The sequence below is a fragment of the Phasianus colchicus genome, chromosome 33, assembly GCF_987193195.1.
Source record: "Phasianus colchicus chromosome 33, bPhaCol1.hap1.1, whole genome shotgun sequence".
In the NCBI taxonomy this organism is placed as follows: Eukaryota; Metazoa; Chordata; class Aves; order Galliformes; family Phasianidae; genus Phasianus; species Phasianus colchicus.
The window spans coordinates 3,370,652-3,388,757 of NC_143468.1; the positions used below are offsets into that span (position 1 = coordinate 3,370,652).

The window sequence follows — 18,106 nt, forward strand, 5'->3', positions numbered from 1 at the left end:
CAGCGCTTCACCCCCCCTCCCCCCCTCTTTCGGCCCTTCCCCACCTCGCGCTCTGAGTGCCCCCCCCGCACCCGTGGAGCTGATGGTGCCCCCCCTACCCTTTGGTTGCCCCCCCGGCCTCTCTGCCCCCAACCCCCCCCTGGGCGGACGAAGAGACAACGACAGGAACAGCGATACCAACGAGGGGGGGCCCGGCAGAGCCCTTCCCATCCTTCGAGAGGGGCCCGACATGCCGGGGGAGGGGGCGGACCCTCCTCTGGCGGGGTCCCGTCTGTGCTGAAAGACCGGGGGGGAGGGATTGGGAGACAGTGAACCTCCCCCCCACCTCAGTTGCGGGATGGAGGTCGGGTCCCCCCCTTGGGTACGACCCCTCTCCCAGACCCTCCTGTATGGGGTTCCCCATTCTCTGCCCGAGGCTCTGGGAGCAGCAGCGGACCTTCCCCCCTTCCCCACCCCCCAGTCCCAGGTGGAGGGTGGGGATGTGCAGCCCCCACCCCCCCAAAAGAAATACCCTCATTGTGTGGGGGTGTCCTCTATCTCTGCTGGAATCACACTGGAGTCTCCGGGGGGAGCACAGCGGTCTCCCCCCCTCCTCCCCCAAATCCCCAGGTGTTGGATGGAGATGGGCAGTGCCCCCCCGGACCCTCCAGTGTGGGGGTCCCCATTCTGTGCACGAGGCTCTGAAGGGGGGTGGGCAAGCAGTAGGACCCCCCCCCCCTTTCCCAGGTGTACGGTGGGGATGTGCAATGTCCTCTCAGATCCGCTATGTGGGAGTCCCCATTCTGTGCACGAGGCTCCGGGGGGCAAGCAGGACCCCCCTGCTTCTCAGGTGCACGATGGGGGTGGGCAGTGCCCTCCCAGATCTGCTGTGTGAGGGTCCCCATTCTGTACCAGCTGCTCCGGGGAGGGTGGGGGGGGAGCAGCAGGACCCCCCATCTTTCTCAGGTGTACGATCTCAGGGGATGTGCAATGCCACCCCTCCCTCCCCCGGCAGCGGCTCAGGACCGCCCCCCGGAGCTGTCACTGCTGAGTACGGACCCCCCCCTCCCACCCCCCCCCCGGTATCGGTGTCGGTGCCCCCCCCACTCGTGGCGGCGGTCCGGGATTGGCGCTACGCGGAGGCACCGCCCGGCCCCGAAGTGCCCAACTTTGTGTGCCGTCGCCGCTCCATCACCGCCTCCCCGAACCCAGAGCGCTCCGTCCGTCCGTCCGTCCGTCCGTCCGTCCGTCCGTCCGTCTGTACGTCCGACCCCGCGGTCGCGATGCTCCGCTGCCCGGTCCGGCCCCGTTCCCTATCGCTGCTCGGGCCGTGGCTGCTGCTGCTGCAGGTATCGATACGGGGGGGTGGGAGGGGTACGGGGGGGCGATCGGTTCCCAGCAGTGAGAGGGTGGGGGAGTATGGGGGGGAGCATTTCTGGGTGGGGGGTCCGTGCTGTGCTGGGGGGTGTCGGGCGGTCACGGAGATGTGGGGCGATTGGTGGGGGCATGTGTGCGGTTTTGAGGAGGGGTCGTGCAATAACATGTGGAGGGAGGGAAAGGTTAGCAGGATGGGAACGATAGAGTTGGGGGGGGAGGGCACGGAGCGGTGGATGCACAACGGAGGGGGGGTCCGGAGAGCCCCGAGTTGGCGGCGTTCGGGGCCGTTCCGGGCGGAGTTGGGCCGGGGGGGGGGGGGCAGAGCTCTGTGAACCCCCTCCCATTAAACATCCACAGCGATGAGGGCAGAGGGGCTGGGGGGGGTTCACATCCGTATTCCCACGCCCGCAGTCCCACGTACCGAACTGTGGTTGATCCCCCCCCGCCCTTCCCCGACCCCAGCGGCGGCGGCTGATGGGGGGGTCGTTGCTCCCCCCGCGGGAGCCGCGCGGATCCCATTTCCCATCGCTCCATTTTTTACTTTCGCTGTTTCATGAATAAAATGAAACGGAGTCGATTTCTCCCCCTCTCCATCACCCCCCCCCATCTCGGGAAGTGGATACACATACGGACCCCCCCCGCCACTCTAACCCCCTTCCCCTCACGGGGGCTCCCACAGCCCATCCCTGTGCGGATCGGTGCGGTGGATGTGGGGGCGGCTCCGTGTGACCCCCCCCGCCCCCCCCCGTCATTTCTGTCGGTGCTCCGAGACAAATGGGTTTGTTTTGATGGAAGCGGAGCGGGCGCTGCCACTTCCCCCCCACAGCTCTGTCCACAGCCCTACGAGTGCTATTGGGGGGGTCCGCACCCCTCTTAGCATAGAGCCTGGGGGGGGGCACGTAGGGGCGGTGCCTCCCCATCCCCGCAGGAGGATGTGGGGTGCGGGCGCCGCGGGGCACAGAGCATTCCAACCCCCCCCCAACCCCCATAATAACAGTGGGGGCTGCAATGGTGGGGGCACCGTTCTGTGAGCTCAGAGTTTGAGCTGCTCCGCTCGGACGGTGTTCCCCCCGCCTCCCCCTCCTTCCCCCCCTCCATCCCCCCCACATTGCTGTGTGCCCCATCGGCATGGATGTGCCCCCCACACACACACAACGCTCCCATGGGAGTTGCAGCCCTCTGGATCATGCCCCCCCCCCCTCCGCTCCACATTCACCTGGCTGGCTGGGGGGGTCTGGGTGAGGGGCAGCCCCACTCCCGCAGGTGATCCCCTCCCGGTGTTGCCAAAATGGTGGGGGTCGAGGGGGGGCACCGCTTCGCACCCCATCTGCCCCCACCTGGACCTCCTTTTTGGGGGCTGTGTGTTAAGGGCAGGGGGAGGCAGCCCGGCACTGTGGCTGTGGCCATGCATGGAGCACCACCCACAGCAGTTACCCCCCCCCCCTCCTTTTTTTTATTTCCCCCTCCCCCCCCACTCGTTGCGGCCCCTTTGCTGTCACACGGTGATGGATGGCTGTGGTTCTCTGGTGCGAGGACTCCCCCTCCCAAAAAAAATGCTATCATCAATGGGGATGCAATCATCCCCCCCACCACCCGGGGGGGCTCAGAGAACACCTCCTATAGAGGGGTGGGTGTGAGGGATGTCCCAGTCCTCCCAGCTCTAATTTGGGGGCTCTATGGGGAGGGTGTGCAGATGTGGAGGGTGTGCAGATGTGGTTGAGGCCCAACAAACTCAGTGCAGCTGTGACTGGGACACTGCAGCTCTCAGAGCCTCCCCTCACACACCCCTTATGCTTGCTGAGCAGGGCCCTGCACTGCACCTACTGCCCCAGGAGGGGGGGATCCAGGCCCCCCCCCCCCATTTCAGCCATTTGAGGACATAGGATGGGTAGTGGGGAAGTGGGGTGGGGATGCTGCGCCCCCCCCCCCCGCCCCCGGCCTCCTATTTCAGCCATTTGGGATCTGAGGATGATGGGTTATGGGGTGGGGGTTGGGGTGGGTGCTGTGCCCAACCCCCCCCAATGCAGCGCTGCCAGCCCCCCCCCCCCGGAGGTTCCCAACACTTCATCCCTAACCCTCTCCCAATAACTTCCCCGCTGTGCCCTTTGCCCCCAGTGCTGGAGATGCAATAAGAGCAGAGCTGGGAAGGAGGTGGGGAGATTGGGGGGGAAGGAGGAGCACCCATGGGTTCCCCCAGGGCAGAGCTCTCCTGTTCTGCCATGTTGTTGTGCTGGGGGGGGGGGGTTCTGCTTTATTGCTCCCCCCCCCCCCTCCACACACACACCTCTGTTCTAATTACAGCTGGAGAGGGGGGGAAACATCCTACACACCGCTGCTGATCACACCCTCACCAATTAACACCCCCTAATTAACGACTCCCCCAACCCCCATTCACCCACAGCCCCACATTGCACTGCCAAGCTCCCCCCCCCATCCCCCCAGGCTCAGCCTTTGCTCGGACTGAAGGGAAATGGACCAGAGAAGATGAAGGTTCCTCTCTCTCCGCTCCGATCACTGCTAAAGGAATCATCACAACCTTCCTCCCCCCCCAGCCCCCCCCCATTTATTTTCTCTTCCCCCGATTGCTGTTGCAAAAGAAAAAAATAATTGTGGAAATGAGCAATGAGAGCCCAGCCTGCGGGGATGATGGGCTGCAATGAGCCTGGAGAGGGCCCTGTGGTGGGGTGGAGGGCTGTTTAAGGGGGGGGGGGGGGAGGATGGATGAATTTCCCTGCTCATATTAATGCCCCCCCTGTCCAACCGGTAGTTTTCCACTGTTAGGGTGCTGCAGGTGGGAGCTAAAGGGGGAGGACCCCCATATGCACCCTTGCACATGGACTGGGGGGAATGAAAAAGAGTCTCAAGGAGGGGGCAGGGTTGCAGGGGTTGCAGCTGTGGGGGGGGCATTTCTTCCAATGGGGGGGGGGGCTCAGAGCTGGGAGTAGGGCTGCAGCTGCGACACCTGTGGGGCTGAATGGGCCTTTGCTGCTTCGGGGGGTTGCATGGGATGGCTGTGCCCCCCCCAGGACCAACACATCCCACCCCTCTCCATGTTCCCCTGCACCCTCAGGGCAACACTGGGCAGCAGTGAGGTGCACTGAGACCCCCCTCATTGGGTGCAACCCCCCTCTCCCCCCCAGGGACAGCCAGCCCCCTGCTGTGCACCAGCCTTCACGTTAGCCCCATATCACTGTGTGTGTGTGGGGGGGGGGGGGGTAGAGGACAAGGGGGGGGTTGGTCGTGGGGGGCTGCAATGCAATTTATGATCCCTCTGATAAGATCTGATAAAATTTCCCGGGCTCTCTGGAAATTACATTTCCATAACTGTGAGCGGCGGCGCTGCCTGCCTTTATGGCGGCGTTTATTGCAATAATAAACTGCAACAGGGAGCTGGGGGGGGGGTGAAAGGGGCTGTGGGTGTGGGATTGGGACCCCCTGCATTGGGGTATGAAGGGGGTGATGCCTCCTCTTTGCACTCTGCCTCCCCCCCCAAATCCATCTCCCCATAGCTGTGGGGAAACTGAGGCACAACCATAATGGGGGGCACTGGGAAGTGGGGGGGCACTTGGCCTCAGTCCCCCCTACCAGATGAGCTCTGTGCCCATTGGGCAGCATTGGGACTATGTGTGGGAGGGGTCCATGGTGTATTTACCCCACAAACATGGGTGCCCACAGCCCCCCTCCCTCCCTTCCCCCCCACCCGCTCTGTTATCTCTCTGCTTCTCCTGTCCCTTTTCCCGGAGCCCAATGAGTCACACAGCCCCTCTCCTTCCTCTCCTCCCCTCTATTGTACGTTTCCCTTTGCTCTCAGCCACACTTTTCCTTCTCCCATCTTCCCTTTGGGGGGGGGCACATCTCTTCCTGTGTGCAACCCCCCCCTATCCAAATCACAGAAAAGCTGCAAAAATGGGAAAGCCAGAAAGAAATATGTGGGGAAAGAGGAGCAGGAGGGAAAAAATAATATATATTAAAAAAAAAAAAAAAAAAAAAAGGAAAAAAAAAAAGAAAGAGTCCTTTTGGGCGATGAAATATTTATCAGTGTGTGTGCAGGGCGTGCTAACAGCGAGCTGGGGGGGACAGAGCTGAGCCCCCCCCTCCAGCCACAACAATGGGGTGGTTGGGTGTGAGATGAGGTCCTATGGGATGCAGAGTGAGCTGGAAGCAGAGCTGCTGCCATTCAGGGGGGCTCGAAGGGGGAGATATGTGGAGGGGGGTGAGCCAGTATCATCGTCAGCCCCTCCTTGCAACCAGCAATGCATGAACATGTGCACAGCTGAGCTGCAGCCGGGAGCACAGCAGCGTGCAGTGAGGAGCAGCGTTGCCTCACAGGGCACGGCAGTACTCCGTGTGCTCACTTTGCACGGGGGTTTTGCACACCAGCAGCATTTGCTGCACTCATTCAAGCCCCCCCTGCAGTTGCACGCAGTTGCAGGGAGCTGCCTGACTGCACACCTGTTGCAGCTGCACATGCATAGCTGTGCACGTTGCACATCGCAAGTTGCACACCTTGCACTCTGCATTGGGCACGTTGCGTGTTCGTTGCGCATCGTTGTGCATCGTGCACGTCATCGTGCATTGCACGTTGCTGCGCCGCATCACCCCGCCACCGCTGCATTAGCACCCAAGCTGCGCCCACGAGATAAATGGGAGCTGTCAGCTGCACCTTGTTTGCTGCTAACCTTTGGAAATGCCACACCGCCCCAGGCTGCACCCGCAGGGATTGTCGCTCAGCACCTCCAATTAATCTCCCAGCGCTAACGAAGGCAGTGGGGTGACAGGACCCCCCCCCCCAATCCCCCGTGATCGCAGCGGTGCTGTGGGGTGGGCTGTGCTATGGGGAGGTTTGGGGGTGCTCCTCTCCCCATGGATCCCGCAGCCCCCGGCACCAAGGTGACCGCAGCTCTCCGGGGAGCAGTGCTCGGCTTTGCTGCTAAATGGGATGTGAGCAGCCATCAGGGCTGCTGCTGCTAAATGAAATTGGTGTCGGCACCCGGAGAGCTCCTGGTCCCTCTGCTGTCACCCCCAGAATCTCCCCCCCAGCCCCCCTATAGCTCTGTACTTTGCACACGTGTGTGGCCCTGCAGTGCACGTGGAGCTGCAGAACAGCGGCACAGTGCTGCCCTGGGTATGGACACACACGAGTGTGCAATGGTGACAGCTGACCCAGAGCCATGCATTGCACCCGGCACACACCCACAGGCTCTCTTTCCTCCGCATGCACCCTGCTGCACACGTAAGTGCTTGTGCTGCACCCTGGCCCCCATAGAACAGCAGCATTAGTACTGCACGTGAGGTGCTGCAGGAGCTGCCCTGCATGCTGACGGGTGCAGGGGGGGGGTGACCTTGGTTGGCTGCTGCTGGGGGATTTGCTCACCGTGCCCCTTCCCTGTCACCACCCCAAACCTGAAGGCTCTCAGCTTTGCCCCTCCTGGGGGGGGTTGGGGCTGTGGGAGGGAGGGGAACATGCTGTTCTCGCACTCTGATCGATCGGCCCGGTGTGTTGGATGGCACAGCGCTGCTCTGCAATTCCCTTTCATCGCCCTCCTCCCCCGACATCATGAGGGAATAAAGGGTTGGGGGGAGCTGCTGGCCTGACCCCCCCCCATCCCCTAAGACAGCTGGAGGGGCTGTGGGGTGATCTGAGGGCCCAGCATTTGTGCAACCCAACCACATCCCCATTCCCAGTGCATCTCCATCACACCCCACTCCAAACCTGACCCCATTAACTCCCCACCCCTGACCCCACTGCCCCCCACCCCTGACCCCATTGCATCACATCGTCCCCCATCACCACCAATAGGAACCCAATGTGGGGGTGCTGTAGAGGATTGGAAGTGGAAACAGATGAAGGGCAGAGGGCCTGGGGATGCTCCTTCCCATGTCCCTCTCTGCTGCTCAGGGCCATCCATCCCCACCGTGGGGCTCTGCCCCCCCATCCCCCCCACCCCCCTGTGCTCATTTTGCAACGATTCTGTCACCATCCCCACAGTGGGACACAGCGGCTCCCAGTGCTGATGCATATAAATGGGGCTGAATGATGGAATGCAGCCCGAGGAGGGGGACACGGCCCCCCCTGGAACGGCTGTTGGTGGTTTGGGGGCCGCCCTCCCCCTCTCCCCTATTCCCTCTCCATCTCCCTGCCCGTTCCTCCCCCCCTCCCCTCCTGGTGGTGAAGGCACCCGGCTTTGAAGCTGCGCTGAAATATAGATAAGGGCGAAGGAAGCAGTGGAGCTCAGAGAGATGGGAGCGGGCGTGGGGGGACGGCAGGGCTGAGGGGGGTCTGTTGGGGCTGCAAGGTGTTGCATGGTGTGGGGCTGAGTCTTGCAGCCCCCATACAGTACCTGCTGGGCTCAGACCCCACAGACTCATCACCTGCACTGGCACTGAGTGGGGCCGTGTGCCCCTTTCATGGGGTCGGATGGGGATGCAGCTCAGGGTGTGCTGTGCCGTGCCATGCTGTGCTGTGCTGTGCCATGCTGTGCTGTTTTGAGCTGTGCCATGCTGTGCTGCGCCATGTTGTGCTGTGCCATGCCATGCCGAGCTGTGCTGTTGTGAGCTGTCCATGCTGTGCCATACTGTGCTTCTGTTGTGCCATGCCGTGCTGTGCTGTACCGTGCCATGGCTGTGCCTTGCCGTGGTTGTGCCATGCCATGCCATGCCATCTGCATCACTCTGCATGCACAGATGTCTCCCAGCACAGCTCAGCTCCACGGGCTGGGCGGGCGGGGGGGGTCGGTGTGCAATGCCTCCCCGATCCTGGAGCTCTGCCCCCCCCCGCGCATCCCCACCTCACTATCTGTCTTTGGCAGCGCCCGGCTCTTCTCTGACCCCGGGAACCCACCCAGCTGCTGCCTTCCCCCCCCTCCCATTCCACCCCCCGGGATGATGCTCGGGGTCGCCCCCCCCCGCCTCTCCCCGCCCCTCCCGGCACCTGCAGCGCGCAGTGACAGTGATTGACGAGACCGAGCGGCCCCGCGCGCAACGGGAGCAGCTGGCGGGCAGCGGGGGCGCACAGCGCTGAGTCGGGGGGTCAGGGGGCTCAGCCCAGGGGAGGGGGGGGACTGGGGAGTGGTTTTTGTGTGTGTGGTGTCGGAGGGGGGGGGGGGCGGTACAGATGCCACGCGGCGTTCTGTTCGTCCCAGCACAATTTATTGGAGAGGAGCGGCATCCCCCAACCTGCACAGCGCTCGGCTCTGTGCTGCAGGAGCGGGGGGGAAGGGTTCAGTGCTGGGGCTGCTGAAGGAGCATTTCCCCCCTTCCTCCCCCCCCCCCCACACTCATTCTCCCCATCATTTCTGCACTCCTTCTGCCCACAGAACGCCCGAAGTGCCCCCGGTCCCCTCCGCTGACAGAGCGAGGAGCGCCTCATTGTTCCATATCCGCCCCCCCCCCGCTCCCCGCACACAAAATACCCCCCCCCCCTCCGCAGCCCGGTCTGCCCGCTGCAATTATCCGGGGGGGCGGAGCGGCTCCGCAGCCTCCCGGCGGGGGTCTCTGTAATTCGGCTGCAGATCAGAGGCGCTGCGTAATGCAATGAGGCGCTCCTGGCGGGCGGCTCTGCTGTTCCCCCCCCCCCCCCAAACCTTGAGCTGCTGCCCCCACCTCCCACCCCCTCCGCGTTCTGAAGGAGCTCAGCTGGTGGAGAATAATGAATTGTTGGGCTGTGGGGCAGCGGTGGTGCCAGGGAAGGGCCCTGCTCTATATTGGGGGCTTTGGGAGCCCCGAGCCAGGCTTGGCGGAGGGTGGGGGGGCACAGGGGGTGTGTGTGGATGTGGGAGGGACGTGAGGTGCAGGATGGGTGTGCAGCGTGTGTGGGGGGTGTGCATGGGATGGGATGGGATGGAATGGGTGCACAGTGTGGGAGGGATGCAAGGTGTAGGGGGGATGCAGGGTGCAGGAGTGCATGGGATGGGATGGATGGACAGTGCAAGAGGAATGCAGGGTGCAGGAGGGATGCAGGGTGAAGGAGGAGAGCAGGGTGCTGGAGGAGTGTAAGGTGCAGAAGGGATGCATAGTGTGGGATGGATGCATGGGATGGGATGGGATGGGATGGGATGGGATGGGATGGGATGGGATGGGATGGGATGGGATGGGATGGTTGCACAGTGTGGGAGGTATGCTGCAGGAGTGAGGGTGCAGGAGGGATGAAAGGTGCAGGAGGTAAATGCATGGTACAGGAGTGCATGGTACAGGAAGGGTGCACAGTGCAGAAGGAATGCAAGGTGTAGGAGAGGTGCAAGGTGTAGGAGTACATGGTGCAGGAGGGGTGCATGGGGGGATGCATGGTGCAGAAGGGGTGCATGGAAGGATGCATGGTGCAGGAGGGTTGCATGGGGGTATGCATGGTGCAGGAGGGGTGCACAGTGCACAGTGCAGCTGTTTGGGGCACAGCTGATGAGCTGCAGCTTCCCACACCTCTGCTCTCTCTCCGCAGCCTCTCTGTGCTCATGGCCACCTGGCCAAGACATTGGGCTACCTGGAGTTGGGACCAGGGGGGCTGCTCAAGCACAGCCCCTATGGCGCCCTGAAGCCCCCCCCGGTGCTGCTGCCTGCAGAGCCCCCCCGCAGCCCCTGGGATTGGCAGCAAAATGGGACGGGCAGCGACCCGCCCAGCATCGCCCGCCGCAAACCCCCCCTGAAATCCTCCCGTTCCAAAAAGATCTTTGGTTGGGGGGACTTCTACGTCAGCATCCAAACCCTGAAATTCAGCCTTCTGTTGACGGGTAAAATCGTGGACCACGTCAATGGTACCTTCAGTGTCTACTTTCGTCACAACTCCTCTAGTCTCGGCAACGTGTCAGTCAGCATCGTCCCCCCCAGCAGGGCGGTGGGTTTCGAGATGCTGCTGCCGGCCCAACTCCCTCCTCCACCTTTACGCCCAGCTCCAGCCCAGCAAAGCACCCTTCCCGAGGGGAGATCCAAAGCTCTCAATTGCCACGTGGAATACGAGAAAACGGACCGTGCGAGGCGGAACCGTCCCTGCCTGTACGACCCCAGCAAGGTTTGCTTCACCGAGCACACGCAGAGCCGCGCCGCATGGCTGTGTGCCAAACCCTTCAAGGTCATCTGCATCTTTGTCTCCTTCCTCAGCATCGACTACAAGCTGGTGCAGAAGGTCTGCCCCGACTACAACTTCCAGCACGAGCATCCCTACTTTGGCTGAGACGGGGAGAGGGGAGGGGGGGGGGATGTCCATGTGGTGCTCTGTGCAGTGTGGGGGTCAGGGTCCCCATGGGGCTCAGTGCCATGTGGAAGGGTCCTCATGGGGCTCTGTCCATGGTGGGGTTCCCATGGGGCTCAATGCAATGCAGGGGGGTCCTCATGGGGGTGAATGCCAAGGGGGAGGGGGTCCCCATGGGCTCTGTGCCATGGTGGGGTGGAGGTCCCCACGGGGCTCTGTATCATGTGGAGGGGGTCCCCACTGGGTTCAGTGCTGTGGGGGGATCCTCATGTGGCTCAGTGTAATGTGAGGGTCAGGGTCCTCATGGGGCTCCATACCATGGTGGTGTGGAGGTCCTATGGGGTTCTATGCATTGTGGAATGGCCCTCATGGGGCTCTGTGTAATGCAGGGGGGTCTCCATGGGGTTCTGTGTAACGTGGGGGGGTCCCCACTGGGCTCAGTGCATTGTGGAAGGGTCCTCATGAGGCTCTGTGCAATGTGAGGGCCAGGGTCCTCATGGGGCTCTGTGCCATGGTGGGGTGGAGGTCCCCATGGGGCTCAATGCTGGGGAGGGGGGGGAGGGGACAAACGTCATGGGGCTCAGTGCACTGTGGGGGGATCCTCATGGGGTTTCGTGCCACGTGAGGTTCTCATTGGAGCTCTGTGCCATGGGGAGTCAGGGTCCTAGTGGGGCCCAGTGCAAAGTGGGGGGGTCCTCATGGGGCTCAGTGCCATGGTGGGTGGGGGGTCTTCATGCTGCCCTGAGGAGCTTCACCCCATGAACAGAGACCCCCCCCCCAGTGCTGTGAGCCCCCTGCCCACCTCGCAGCCCCTCTCCTCCCCATCGTGTTAGAGCCGGGGCTGACTGGGGAGGGGGGGGGCACTGAACAGGGGACGCTCCCGTATTACTATGATGATGATTATGATGTTGATTATTATTTTTAATAAAGAAAATGAAAACGAAAGAAAGAAAGAAAGAAAGTAAGAAAGAAAGAAAGAAAGAAAAAGAAAGGAAAAAAAAAAAAAAAAAAAGAAGTGAAGAATAAAAACCGAAAGAGCGGAAAAAGCGGGGCGGAGCGGAGAGGGGCGGACCACAACCACCGACCCGGCCCCCCCGGCCCCCCCGGCCCTTTCCCGGCTGCCCCGCAGCTCCGCCCCGGCCGTGTTGGTGGGGGCGGGGCGCGCACCGGGAGCCTCGCCGCGATGTGGCCGCTGCGGGTGGGCACGGTGAGGTGGGATGGGGGGGCGGGTTCCGTGCGTACGGGAAGGGGGGGGGGCGGTATACCCGGTGTGTGTTGTGGGGGGGGGGAGGGAGGTCCCATTCCGTGTTCGGGTGCCGCTCCCGGGGTGGATGGCGGTGCTTCTATGGGGTCCGGTGCCAACGTTGGGGGAGGGGGGGTACCTGTGTTCGGGGTGGGGTCCCGGTGCCCCCTTCCCCGCTCCTTTCTCCCCTCCCATGTCCTCTTGGCAGCCCCCGCCCCCACACACACACCTCGACCTTTGCATCCAACCCAAAGTCCCCGACCGCCCCCTCCCCCCAACCCCTTCTTTGTCCCTGCCCCCGCCCCCCCATCCTTCCCCCCGGCCTTGGCCGCTGTCCCCGCTGTGGGGCGATCCGGGGGGCGGCTCCGTTCTGTGCCCTCTCCGAGGCTGGGTGATGCAATGGGGCGGCGTCGGTTACATCACCTGCGCGTGTGGGGCAGCAGCGGGTGACCCCTCAATATGGGGGGGGGAGGGGGGGGGAAAGGAGGGGGGTGTCCGCCGTGCCGCCACGTGCACAGCGTCCACGTGCAGCTCTGTGAATGCACGCCGATCACCTGCACCAGGTTGCTCCTTGCACAAGCATGCAACTCTGTGCATGCACACTCACTGCCTGCAGCAGGTTCTGCCTTGCAGAGCATACAGCTCTTTGCAGAAGCATGCACACACACTTGTTGCTTTCAGCAGTTGGTCTTTGAACTGCTGTGCAACTCTGTGCACACACGCTGGACACCTGCAGCAAGTTGCTTTTTGCACAGACGTGCAGCTCTTTGCACAAGCATACATGCATCTCTATGCACACACACTTGTTGCCTGCAGCAGGTTCTGCCTTGCACAGGCATGCAAGCTCTGTGCGCACACACTCGTTGCTTGCAGCAGGTCACCCTTTGCACTAGCATACTGTCTTTGCACAGCCATGCAACTCTGTGCATGCACACTAGTTGCCTGCAGCAGGTTCTCCTTGCACAAGCATGCAGCTCCACGTATGCATCTGCGGGAGCTGAACCTGTGGGCTGCAGTGACCTCAGGATGGTCCCACTTGCTCTGTCCCCCCCCTCCCCATGCACCTCATCCCATGATGTGGTGGGGGGCTGTTCTGGGGGTGTCAGGTGCAGCAGCTCAGCCCCCCTGCCCCCTCCCCCACAGGCCCTGCAGCGATGCATCCCCCGGGGTGCCTGCCGCTGGAGGGGGCAGCACGGAGCAGCAATGGCAGCCCCTGGCCATGCCCCCCCCCCCAGCTGGACGGGACAGGAGAGCCTTGCAGACAGCGATCCCGAAGTTTGGGGTTTGGTGCAGAAGGAAAAGGACCGGCAGTGCAGGGGGTTGGAGCTCATTGCATCCGAGGTGGGGAGCAGGGTGTGGAGGGGGTACATGGGGGGGGGTCCTGCAGCATGGAGCTGATGCTGAGCCTCCAACAAACCCCCTCTGGCCCAGAATTTCTGCAGCCGTGCAGCGCTGGAAGCGTTGGGCTCCTGCCTTAATAATAAGTACTCAGAGGGGTACCCAGGAAAGAGGTAATGGGGGGGTGATGGGGGTGCTATGGGAGGGGGTGATGGGGGTGTTATGGGAGGGGGTGATGGGGGGTTGATGGGCAAACGGTGATGGGGGGAGTGATGGGGAGGTGATGGGAGGGGAATTATTGGGGGGGGAATGATGGGGAGGGGGCTGATGGACAAAGGGTAATGGGAAGGGTAATGGGGGAGTGATGAAGGGTGATGGTAGAGGGGGTGTTGGCAGGGAATGATGGAGAGGAGGGTGATGGAGGGTGATGGGGAGGGGGGTGATGGGGAGGGGAGTGATAGGGAGGAGGGTGATGGGGAAGGTGGGGAAGTGGGTGAAAGGGGGATGATGGGGAGGGTGATAGGGGAGCAATGGGGTGATGAGAGTGATGGGGAGGGGGGCGATGGGGGAGTGATAAGGTGGGGTGATGGGAGGGGTTGATGGGCTGGGGGAGTGATGGGGGTTGGTTAAGGTTGGTTAATGGGAGTGGGGGCTGATGGAAGGCACTGAGCCCCACCTGCCCGTATTCCCCCCCAAAAAAAGGTACTACGGGGGGGCCGAGGTGGTGGACCAGCTGGAACTGCTGTGCGAGCAGCGGGCGCTGGAGGCCTTCGACCTGGACCCACAGCTGTGGGGGGTGAACGTGCAGCCCTACTCTGGCTCCCCGGCCAACTTCGCTGCTTACACCGCTGTGCTGCGACCCCACGACCGCCTGATGGGGCTGGATCTGCCCGACGGGGGCCAGTGGGTGCTGGGAGGGCTGGGGGGTTTGTGGGCTCGTGGGTTGGGAGATATAATCTGATGCCATCCCTGACCCCTATCCCTGTGCCCTACAGCCTCACACATGGATATATGACTGATGCTAAGAGGATCTCAGCCACGTCCATCTTTTTTGAGTCCATGCCCTATAAGCTTGATGTGAGTGGGGGGTGGCTGTGGTGGGGGGAGGTGTCCTGGTTGGGGTCAGGGGGGAGGGGGGGAGTGGCTCAGCCACCTCCATGTGCTGCGTCCCGGGGCTCTGGGACACTGTCAGGTGCTCCAGCAAGCAGTCTGTCCCTCTGTCTGTCTGTCTGACCCTCTGTCCCTCCATCCCTCTGTCTATCCATATGGCCCTCTGTCCATCCTTCTGTTTGTCCTTCCGTTCTTCTGTCCCTCCGTCCACCCCTCCATCTGTCTGTCCCTCCATCCCTCTATCCATCTGTCTATTCCTCTGTCTCTCTGTCCACCCTTCCATCCCTCTCTCCATCCCTCTGTCCACCCCTCCGTCCATCTGTTCCACCATCCCTCTGACCATCCTTCTGTCCCTTTATCCCTCCATCTGCCCCTCTGTCCATCCCTCTGTCCACCCATCCATCCCCTGTCCCTTCATCCATCTGTGCTTTATCTGTGTCCCTCCATTCCTCTGCCCATCCCTCTGTCAGTCCACCTGTCCATCCATCTGTCCCTCTGTCTATTTCTCTGTCTCCATCTTTCCATCCATCCCTCTGTCCTTCTGTCCATCCCTCTGTGCGACCTTTCATTCATCCGTCCATCCCTTTCTTTGCCCCTCCATCCATCCGTCCGTCTGTCCGTCTCTCCCAGCCTGCCACAGGTCTCATAGATTACGCTCAGCTGGAGGTGACAGCTCGTCTCTTCCGTCCCCACATCATCATTGCCGGCACCAGCGCCTACGCGAGGCTCATCGACTACGGGCGTATGAAGAAGGTGGGGGGCTGATGGGGGGGTGGGTGCTGTGATGGGGTGGGTGCTGGTATAGGGTGGGTGAGGGTGTGGGGTGGGTGTGCTATGGGATGGGTGCTGGTGTGGAATGGGTGCTGCACTGGGGCTGGTTGCTGACCTCCATGCCCACAGCTGTGTGAGGAGCTGCGTGCCTTCCTGCTGGCTGACATGGCGCACATCAGCGGTTTGGTGGCTGCCAAAGCCGTCCCGTCGCCCTTTGAGCATGCAGACCTGGTGACCAGCACCACGCATAAGACGTTGCGCGGGGCCAGGTGGGGTGCAGACCTGGGGGGCAGAGCAGAGCTGGGTGTTTGTGTTGGGGTAGGGGGTGTGCCATGGGGCAGGTGGTGTGCTGTGGGGCAGCCCCCCGATGGTATGCCATGGGGTAACCTGTTGGCCATGGGGCAGCCCCCAGGCCATGGGACAGGTGGTATGCTTAAGGCACTATGCTATGGGGCAGCCTGTTGGCCGTGGGGCAGGCAGTATGCTGTGGGGCAGCCTGTTGGCTATGGGGCAGCGCTCTCCCACCTGCAGGTCTGGCCTCATCTTCTACCGCAAGGGCGTGCGCTGGGTGGAACAGAAGACGGGCCGGCAGACGCTGTACGACCTGGAGGACAAAATCAACTTCGCAGTCTTCCCCTCGCTGCAGGGTGGGCCCCACAATCACGCCATCGCCGCCGTGGCCGTGGCACTCAAACAGGTGTGGGGCGGCCGTGGGGCCGGGCAGGGCTGCTGTGGGGCTCCGTGCTGATGGCTGCGCTCCGTGTGCCCTCTCCCTCCCCCATCCCCATCCCCACATCCAGGCCAAGTCGCCCCAGTTCCGGCAGTACTGCCTGCAGGTGCTGCGCAATGCCAAGGCCATGGCCAGGGCTCTGCTGCAGCGTGGATACACGTTGGTGTCAGGTGGAGTCTGCTATGGGGAGGGATGTGGCACTGCGGGGTGGGGGGGGGCAGGGGTCTGATGGGGGGTGGCGGTCTGAATGGAGTTTGGGGTCTGATGGGGGGTGGGGGGCTGGTGGGGGATGGGGGTCTGATGTGGGATGGAGGTCTGATGTGGAGCAGGGGTCGTACAGAGGTGGGGGTCTTGTTGGGGGTGGGGGTCTAATGGCGGACGGGGGTCTGTTGGGAGGCAGGAGTCTGATGTGGGTTGGGGGTCTGGTGGGGGCTGGGGTCTAATATGGGGCAGGGGTCTGATGGGGGGCAGAGGTCTGGTGGAGGATGGGGGTCTGTTGGGGGGCTGAGATCTGATGTGGGGTGGGGGTCTGATGGGAGACATGGGGCTGGTGGGGAATGGGGGTCTGATGGAGGATGGGGGTCCGATGTGGGGCAGGCCGTCTGTCACTCAGCTCTCCCTGGGCTCCCAGGGGGCACCGACAACCACCTGGTCTTGGTGGACCTGCGGCCCAAAGGCATCGATGGAGCCCGGGCTGAGCGCGTCCTGGAGCTCGTCTCCATCACAGCCAACAAGAACACCTGCCCAGGGGACCGGAGCGCCCTCACCCCTGGGGGGCTGCGCCTGGGTGAGGGGCTGCCCCTTCCCCCCTGTGTTTCACCCCTCTGTGGGATTTGGGGCTGCTTTGTGACTTGGAGGGCAGGACCCCAAAGGGACATTGGGGTCCCCTTGGCGGGTTTGTTTCCCTTGGTAGGTTTGGTTCCCTTCAATGGATTTGGGTCCTTTTGATGGATTTGGGTCCCCCTTGATAGGTTTGGGTCCCCCATAGTGAGTTTGGGGTCCCTTTGGTAGGTTTGAATCCCATTTGGCATGTTTGGGTCCCCCTTTGGTGGGTTTGGGTCCTTCTCAGTGGGCTTGGGTCCCTTTTACGGATTTGGGTCTCCCACACTGAGTTTGGGGTCCCCATTTTGTGGCTTTGGGTCCCCTTAGTTGGTCTGGCTCCTCTTGGTGAGTTTGGGGTCTCCCTTTTGTGGGTTTGGGTCCTCCATAGTGATTTTGGGGTCTTCTCAATGGATTTGGGTCACCCTGTGGCAGGGTTGGGTCCCCTGTAGTGAGTTTGGGGTCCCCTTGGTGGGTCTGGCTCCTCTTGGTGGGTTTGGGGTCTCCTTTTGGTGGGGTTGGGTCCCCCTTGGTGGGTCTGGGTGCCTTCAATGAATTTGGGTCCCTATTGGTGGGCTTGGGTCCCCAATAGTGCATTTGGGGACCCCCTTTGGTGGGTCTGGGTCCCTCTCAATGGGTTTGGGTCCCCCAAGGTGAGTTTGGGGTCCTTCTTTGGTGGGTTTTAGTTTCCCATAGTGAGTTTGCAGTCCCCTGGATGGATTTGGGTCCCTTGGGTTGATGTGGGTCCTCCCCAACCGTGCCCCCCCCTCACTCTCTAACAATCCCCTCTGCCCCCAGGGACCCCTGCTCTGACATCGCGTGGCTTCGGGGAGGAGGATTTCCATAAAGTGGTGGAGTTCATTGATGAGGGCATCGCGGTGGCCTTGGATGTGAAGAGCAAAACCAGTAAGACTCCCTCCAACCCCAAACCAGAGAGCACCGGGCGGGATGGATGGGGGATGGGCTGCTGTGCTCCCCCGCAACCCCAAACATGGGCACGGGGCTGCAGCTGGGCCAGGATGGATGGATGGGGGGCTGCTGCTTTCTCCCCACACACACCCTCAAACGTGGGTATGGGGCTACAGCCAGGTGGGATGGATTGGAGGCTGCTGTGGCTCCCCCTCCCAAACCCCAAATCCAACCCCTCCTCCAGGTAAGCTTGCAGACTTCCAGGCCTTTCTGCTGCGGGATGCGGAGACGCAGCAGCGCTTGGCGGAGCTTCGCCAACGCGTGGAGAGCTTCGCCCGCGCCTTCCCCATGCCCGGCTTCAGCGACCACTGAACGGGACCCCCCCACGCTGGGGGAGTGATGGGGGGTGTCATCCACCCCCCCCAACCCCTGCTGCTGCACTTCAGCCCCTTGATTTGGGGTTCCCTTCCCCTGTTTAGAGTTAAGGTGTAGGGACCAATTGCTATGGGGTGGACAGCTCCCACCCACCCCTCCTCCTTTCCCCCTCCCCTCTTTTCTATGGGGGGTTTGCTAATAAAAGTGGGGGGCAGAGCCTGCGTGTGTGGAGGTGTGTGGGATGGGGGAGTGGGGCAGGCACTCCCCTGCTGTC

The 18,106-nt window shown here is 62.4% G+C and overlaps 2 protein-coding genes across 3 annotated transcripts; both read left to right on the forward strand.

Moving 5' to 3' along the window:
- Positions 1-1,074: 1,074 nt before the first annotated feature.
- NXPH4 (neurexophilin 4) lies at positions 1,075-10,549 on the forward strand. Its single transcript, XM_031610057.2, has 2 exons — positions 1,075-1,328; positions 9,791-10,549. Exons 1-2 carry the CDS (start codon positions 1,263-1,265, stop codon positions 10,517-10,519), a joined length of 795 nt encoding a protein of 264 aa, XP_031465917.1. The 5' UTR covers positions 1,075-1,262; the 3' UTR covers positions 10,520-10,549.
- A 1,086-nt stretch (positions 10,550-11,635) lies between these two features.
- Positions 11,636-18,051, forward strand: SHMT2 (serine hydroxymethyltransferase 2). Of its 2 annotated transcripts, none has more exons than XM_031610065.2 (12): positions 11,636-11,744; positions 12,924-13,121; positions 13,212-13,291; positions 13,821-14,021; positions 14,114-14,195; positions 14,859-14,981; positions 15,129-15,268; positions 15,531-15,696; positions 15,800-15,899; positions 16,361-16,516; positions 17,347-17,454; positions 17,702-18,051. In XM_031610065.2, exons 1-12 carry the CDS (start codon positions 11,721-11,723, stop codon positions 17,827-17,829), a joined length of 1,506 nt encoding a protein of 501 aa, XP_031465925.2. In that variant the 5' UTR covers positions 11,636-11,720; the 3' UTR covers positions 17,830-18,051. The 2 variants fall into 2 exon arrangements, with proteins under 2 accessions (XP_031465925.2, XP_031465926.2); XM_031610066.2 differs by having other exon boundaries at positions 11,650-11,735.
- The last annotated feature ends 55 nt before the right edge of the window (positions 18,052-18,106 follow it).